This window comes from Colletes gigas, unplaced genomic scaffold (assembly GCF_013123115.1).
Source record: "Colletes gigas isolate AHSC1104 unplaced genomic scaffold, ASM1312311v1 Colletes_gigas_Sc00054, whole genome shotgun sequence".
In the NCBI taxonomy this organism is placed as follows: Eukaryota; Metazoa; Arthropoda; class Insecta; order Hymenoptera; family Colletidae; genus Colletes; species Colletes gigas.
The window spans coordinates 62,397-69,415 of record NW_025106683.1 but is presented as its reverse complement, the minus strand read 5'-3'; the positions used below and the strand labels follow the sequence as shown (position 1 = coordinate 69,415).

The 7,019-nt window shown below is 36.5% G+C and overlaps 2 protein-coding genes across 3 annotated transcripts; both read right to left on the bottom strand.

The window, feature by feature from the left end:
- Positions 1 to 443: 443 nt before the first annotated feature.
- Positions 444 to 4,089, bottom strand: LOC122403458 (major facilitator superfamily domain-containing protein 1-like). The gene is made up of 7 exons (XM_043406985.1): positions 3,685 to 4,089; positions 2,572 to 2,848; positions 2,050 to 2,466; positions 1,666 to 1,977; positions 1,393 to 1,505; positions 1,065 to 1,303; positions 444 to 985 (listed from the first exon to the last, which is right to left on the bottom strand). The coding sequence occupies exons 1-7, from the start codon at positions 3,821 to 3,823 to the stop codon at positions 941 to 943; spliced, it is 1,542 nt and encodes a 513-aa protein (XP_043262920.1). The 5' UTR covers positions 3,824 to 4,089; the 3' UTR covers positions 444 to 940.
- A 975-nt stretch (positions 4,090 to 5,064) lies between these two features.
- On the bottom strand, positions 5,065 to 6,481 carry LOC122403461 (chromatin complexes subunit BAP18). Of its 2 annotated transcripts, none has more exons than XM_043406989.1 (4): positions 6,346 to 6,481; positions 5,906 to 5,997; positions 5,426 to 5,524; positions 5,065 to 5,329 (listed from the first exon to the last, which is right to left on the bottom strand). In XM_043406989.1, exons 1-4 carry the CDS (start codon positions 6,361 to 6,363, stop codon positions 5,065 to 5,067), a joined length of 474 nt encoding a protein of 157 aa, XP_043262924.1. In that variant the 5' UTR covers positions 6,364 to 6,481. The 2 variants fall into 2 exon arrangements, with proteins under 2 accessions (XP_043262924.1, XP_043262923.1); XM_043406988.1 differs by lacking the exon at positions 6,346 to 6,481 and adding an exon at positions 6,186 to 6,266.
- Between the last annotated feature and the right edge of the window lie 538 nt (positions 6,482 to 7,019).

Genomic DNA, 7,019 nt, shown 5'->3' with positions numbered 1-7,019 from the left:
TGCTATGACATCGTTTATCGTACGCTCGTGCGATAACAATACTTTAATTTCATAATGAAGGAACATATTAATCTTGTAAATGCAAAATTTATATGCTAATATACGTGTATAACAAAAATTGATTCGGAACATAAAAATAAGAAAAAAGGGTGCATGAGAACTATACCCTATTTGACCTTGTTTACAGCTTGTAGTATATTTTGTTATAATAATCTTATTCGTTTCTTTTATACAAATTAGCTTGACCTCGTGACCCTGAAATAACATGGAAACACAGTACGGTAATATCAAATTGCTTTATATGTACTTATGTTCTGTACAACTACGATTATTATAACACAAAACTTTTATCTTTACTTTTTATCTTAGTTTTATGTCTCAAATCAATTCCTGTACTTCCTATATCTAACGGAATACCAAAGTGCGTACGTAACTGTATATTAAATATCTTCGGGTATAAAATAATGCAAAGAAATTAAATGGTTCTTATTTTGATTTAACCACACACTAAAATGTACATTTAAATACAGCGATATATTACAACATATTAGAGATCTTACGTAATAATAATTAATTTAATATCTACGCATGGTTTTTGTTTTCAAATAGAAGATAGAAAATAATTCTTGTTTTATTTATATTATAAACATGTTCCTGCATAATGATTAGTGAGATTCGATTATTATTATACTTTACTACTACAGTTAATGTGAAACAAATATATGTTATTTGTCAGTTGTCAGATTAATCTAACGATAAAAAAAAAAATTGCTTGTCGATCGGGTTAAAAATGAATCAATAATCGGTTTTAAATGTATCGATTAAGAAATTATCACAGATTAATGCTGTGTAAGAGGAAGACACAGTGAGCAATTTTTTTAATGATGTTTCAAACGAAAATAGCTATTTATATTCGGAATTTTTAGCTAAATGGAATGTATCATCGCAATGGTCGGTGGATCTGCGCTTTCGCAGAAGGAGGTATCTGAAAGCATAAAAAAAAAAAGGTTATGCAATTTATAGATTCGGTCGTTTAAATTACATTAACATATTTAATAAATTACCATTGCGCCAATACGGGACAGGTAACGATTTCTAATGTTAATGTCGGACTGTGTTTGCAACAGATCGTCGGTCGACAAATCCGAAGTAGACTCCGGGGATAGTAATTTCGCCCTCTCGAGACTTTCAGGCGTGCGTCGGATTTCCTCGTATTTCTCTCTTTGACCCGGTGTCATGTTCAAGTAACCACCGCTTAAGGTCATATCCGATACCCAGATTGCACCAGAAAGTATCAAGGAAACTATTTAAAACACGTCAATTATTAAACTTTGTACATACACGTATCTCTATTAGAATATTTAGTATATATACAAAAATTAGGAAACATACTCCATAGCCAACCCAAGAAAAATATTTCAAGCATAAAATAGCCGCCCTGGTCCACAATTATACCAGTTAAAATCGTAACTACAGCCAAACCTAGATTTTGTACAGATTGTGCTCTGCAAATAGAAGGTATAACATTATGTATCGCAGGGATACCTTAAATATATTACGCTTGAACTTACCAGGAGAGCGCAAGTCCTGTGGGTCGCAGATTTATTTAAACTATTTATATTAGAACTGATAAAGACTTGCACTCTCCTAGTTAGTTTTACTTACATCCCATAAGCAGTACCAAGCTGATATTCTGGGGTAATGAGAGCGATTAATGGCCATAAACTACTGGCAAGCATAGAGTATGCTATTCCCATAAGAGTCATGCACATATAAGGATTTACATATGTGAATGCAAGTAATGCATGAGCCACCATAGTTGTAAGAACACTGATAAATACCCATAAAACATTCTTCCCAGTTTTATCAACCACATACCCCAACATGGGGGATGCAATGGCTGATATGAGATACACAAGAGAATTGACCGTGTTTGCACTTTTTGGCTCATACGCGTATTTTCGTTCAAAAAAGACCCTGGAAAAAATGATTATGTAATATACAGAGGCAAACCATAATTACAGAACTTCCGTATTACATGGTACGTACTTTCCTAAGGAGATAAATGGAAATATTGCCACGTAATAAGCAATACAGAGGAGAGTGATTAACCAAAATATAAGCTTAAAATCCTTAACATCCGATAGACCAACAACCTTGTGTTCTTGACCCTCGCCTCTTCTCAATAATCTTTCCGCACGCTTATCGATAATACCTAAAGCACATGCACATATCAAAGAACCCACACATGTAGTAGCGGCAAGGAAAAGTACTATGCCGATGCATTGCGGTCCCTTGTAATACTGGGACACATAATTATAGACCGGATCCATAACTAAAAAATTCACTGTCGATCCGAGTCGTGCAAAGCTCAGTTGCAAACCGAACACCATGTTTAATTCTTTTCCCTTGAACCACAGAACGGCATAATTATTCTGAGCAACGGCCAATGATTCTGAGCCAATGCTGTAACAGATACATTGAAATTATTATCAATAATTGTTAAAAACACCAATTTGGTTTAAATTTATGTTCTGTAAATTGTAGTTATATAAAACGTCAAAAACATACCCAAACACGAACCGGCCAAGCATCATGAGCCAAAAAACATTGATCATAGCACCCGCCGCAAATATGATTTGGCCAATTAAAGACAGCCCCATATATACAATTGCTCCTAAACGTATGCCAAAGACACTGTCCAATAAAAATCCTCCGACAAAACAGAAAATCACGTTTGGCCATGAATATATCGAATAAAGTAAAACAAATTTGCTAGTCGGCATCAGCAAGTCACTTTTAAAATTATCTTGTAGCGCGCTAGGATTGTCGAAGCAAAAAACCGAACCTGGAAAAAAAAAAAAATTGCATTAATAGGTACGAATTTTCATCCTTCGAATAACAAAGCATCTTAATGGGGGTCGATGATCTGATCTAAACGTGCTTTAGAGAACACTTGAAAAACGTGACTCATACTTCGAACTGGCATAAACACGCGTTTTTTCGTATTACATGTTTTCTGAGATGAACCTTAACAGCGTTTCAATATCAAAATGTTAACAAGGGGGGGGGGCAAGGAATTTTTACGGAGAAATAACAGCCAATGATATGTCTTATCTCGGGTACAACTGATATTCGATGCAATAGAAACTAAAGCATGATTATTGACACAAATATATGTCAAATTTTCCCAGTGCAGTTATTAAAATTATAATTGCATACAAAGTATTGCAACACGAATAATATGACGTTTATCGTAACTCGGTATGATTATTTCGCGATATTTCTCCGAAAATGTTTCTTTGTGTCCAGCGGAACAATTTATACGTTCGTTTCGCGCTTCGTGAAAATCATAACAAATTTCAAATTTACAAATAACGAATTTGACGAAGATAGAATGCTTTTTTTATCGTTAAATATTAAATATAATATGCAATGTTTACATTTTATTTGTTGATTAAACTTTATCCATTATAATACTATGCAAACAAAAGAATGTTTTAAAACTGTAAATTTCTGTAAATAGTGTATACTATTAATGTTAACGTTTATCTCGAGAATAAACAATTTGGCATGCCATAAAGTAAATGTGGTTAACGAGGTTGTATGAGAAAAAAATGAAACTGACATAAACAATGGTTATTCGATTAGATCGTAAAGGTAGTATTAGAGTAACAATCTTACCAAAACCTAACAAACACATAAGTACCAGTCCAAGACATCTGAATGGTAGCTTTTTAGGGCTGCAGAAGCCTTGTAAGGCGATTTCATCGTCGGATGTGTCCAGTGTGGTTTCTGGAGTTTCTAATATGCCTCCTTCCATGTTATGTTTACGTCGAATTGAGTTTAAATTTTATTGTTTACAACTGACACATACAGCCACAGGTGCCTCGATTTGGCGATGTCCACTAGAGTTTACCGTACTTGTCATTACACATTAATCGAACACACACGAGCCAATCCCTGTTTATGACGATTCGGTTGCAAGTCGATTCAAAAAAAGAAGAATTGTGCTAGGGATCAGCTCGTGAATGCTGTCGATTAACTACTTCAGCGACTTAGGTGCGATGTCAGTCGTCTCATTACTAATCTGTCAGTCGTATACGTCACGCGATAACCTAACGTAAGCCACAAAACACGCGAATACCAAAGGATCGACGAAAAAGTCCCTATTTAAGAAAAAAATATCATAGTGAACACGAGTGAACGTTGGCAACCATGACAGCTTTCAATGATTTCCCGTTCTGTGGCGCCACCATTCAGAACCTTAAGAGATTGGTCGGTAAAGTAGATCCCTGTAAAACGAATCTTCATTTCACTCTTCCGCTAGTCCTTCAACGTCCACCTCCGATTCTGGTGCAACGAGAAAATCCCTATGTAAGAAAAAAATATCATAGTGAACACGAGTGAACGTTGGCAACCATGACAGCTTTCAATGATTTCCTGTTCTGTGGCGCCACCATTCAGAACCTTAAGAGATTGGTCGGTAAAGTAGATCCCTGTAAAACGAATCTTCATTTCACTCTTCCGGTAGTTCTTCAACGTCCACCTCCGATTCTGGTGCAACGAGAAAATCCCTATTTAAGAAAAAAATATCACAGTGAACACGAGTGAACGTTGGCAACCATGACAGCTTTCAGTGATTTCCTGTTCTGTGGCGCCACCATTCAGAACCTTAATAGATTGGTCGGTAAAGTAGATCCCTGTAAAACGAATCTTCATTTCACTCTTCCGGTAGTCCTTCAACGTCCACCTCCGATTCTGGTGCAACGAGAAAATCCCTATTTAAGAAAAAAATATCACAGTGAACACGAGTGAACGTTGGCAACCATGACAGCTTTCAATGATTTCCCGTTGTGTGGCGCCACCATTCAGAACCTTACGAGATTGGTCGGTAAAGTAGATCCATGTAAAACGAATCTTCATTTTTACGAATTTATTGAGAAACATAATTTATCGAATGTACATTATTAATACTTAACGCTAAACATATATTGTACGAAAATTATCTTAACTTTAGAGATCGAGATATGGAAAACTCGCAGTTCGAAAGATCACAACGACTTAAGACGCGACTTCTTCCGTCGCGCCCTCGAACTCGAGCTTCACTTGACACTCTTCCGGTAGTCCTTCAACGTCCACCTCCGATTCTGGTGCATTTAGCATGTTTAGCGTTACTTCCGCTGACTTTCCCATTAACCCTTGATTCCCGGTTTGTTGCTTCGACACTTGCGACTGTTGTGACGACTGTTGAGACAGTATCTGTTGCCTGATGGGCACCCCGGCCTCTTCGAAGGCTTTCTTCTTTAACGTTGTCCGAATCTGAGATCTGAAACGCAAAAAATTGTCCCGTTAACGTTGAATCGAGACTGACGTAGAGAAATTGAGGAACAACCGTGGGCTCGATGCAGCCTTGTTAACTTACACCGTTCGCCCCTTGATGTGTTCACTTATTTTGGTCAAGTCTTCACTGAAGGTCTTTACCGAGTGACGGAGCATCTCAATTTCCTCGTCAGTCCATTTACTACAGATCAAGCGACACAGGAAATTATGTCAAAATTCAGCCACTAATTTGCAACTCATTTTTAAACATACATGCAGTAACAGATACGATCACAAACAATATTTATCACAGTTATTCAGAAATTAAGATAAATTATTTACGAAGGAAACGATTTTAATAGTCTTCGACAATTTTCAATTGTAATTTATTCCTATCGATTTATTTTCAAAACATTCGAACGAAGCAAATATGGCTTCGTGCTTCGTATTGGTTAACAAGCGGTACACGTGACGTTTTCCCGCGCTTTTCTACGGACAGAGCAGTCGTGTGAATTTAAGCGAAAGCGTTAGACGCGTCGTTGCTACTCGAAAGCAATGTTATATTTGTTTCTCGTTAAATTACCCAGCTGGTGAGTCCGTCGTGGGGTGCAACTGCATAGTCAATTCACCGAGCTTATTGAATGCTGCCCCGGCTGCGGTGAAAATTTCACCAACCTGAAACAGGAATGAAATATTCGTCGGTCGTACAAACACATAATTAGTATCAACTTGGCTCTTTTCTTCTCGTACAAGTTCGTTTAGAAATTAAGTGAACACACTGTGCCACGACACATCGAATGATCGTGTAATAAGATGAAACGTAGTAAAAAAAATGTTCTATCAGAACGTGATCATAACCTAACCTTCTGACCGCTTGTAGACTCCATTACTAGGGTACTCGAGAGTTAAAGCACGTGACTCGCGTAGAAAAAGAAAGATGAGCGATTGGGGAGAAGCGACCGTTAAGTGTTATGTGGCGGGAAACTGCCTAAAATCGGCAACAGCGTCTGCCTTTTCGCTTACCTTACTCGCAGAGTTCATGTCACTTTCTGTTGTCGTACTTCGTCATCAGCTGAACCGACGTTTGCACGCTATCGCCATCTTGCGTCGTTCGCGGAATCTTTCTCTTTAAACAATTACTTCCACTTCTCTGGCTGTTGACTCTTCTCGATTATCTTCCTCCGTCGTATTCTTTACTTAACATATTATTACCGAGTCTGTTAATATACGCGTTATTTAAATAAACCTGTTATCGATTCATTCCCATGTAAATGTACAAATATATGTATTGGGTTATCAATGATATATCTAATCGAATAATATTAATTAGATCGTTCTAATCATATAATTAAAATAGTTTATTACTCTAAATATCTGTTACACATTATACATGTTAGAAAAGACGATTGGCAACGGTCGAATCGAGTTGAACGTTCGAAATATATTATAATTAGACTGCGGATTTTTATGCAAATTCATATATTTGTTAATAAAATTAATAAAATAATAGCTTCGTAGAGGGTTCTTTCAACCTCTAAATACAATAATTCTTATCTTACTTGAGTTTTTGTTATATTTATGCATATTAAATGCATTCTATAGTTTTTTGACAATCTAAATTTCCCATAAATGCATAAATATCCGCAGTCTAATTATAATATACAGGACGATGACAGTATGTGTATATGTATGTGATT

Coding starts and splice junctions, on each gene's coding strand:
- LOC122403458 (XM_043406985.1), bottom strand. CDS start 3,823: ATGGAAGGAGGCATATTAGAAACTCCAGAAACCACACTGGACACATCC. Junction 2,467..2,571: donor CTTGGCCGGTTCGTGTTTGG/GTATGTTTTTGA, acceptor TATCTGTTACAG/CATTGGCTCAGAATCATTGG. Junction 1,304..1,392: donor TTTCTTGGGTTGGCTATGGA/GTATGTTTCCTA, acceptor TGTTTTAAATAG/TTTCCTTGATACTTTCTGGT.
- LOC122403461 (XM_043406988.1), bottom strand. CDS start 6,209: ATGGAGTCTACAAGCGGTCAGAAG. Junction 5,525..5,905: donor ACGACGGACTCACCAGCTGG/GTAATTTAACGA, acceptor CTTGATCTGTAG/TAAATGGACTGACGAGGAAA. Junction 5,330..5,425: donor CACATCAAGGGGCGAACGGT/GTAAGTTAACAA, acceptor TTTGCGTTTCAG/ATCTCAGATTCGGACAACGT.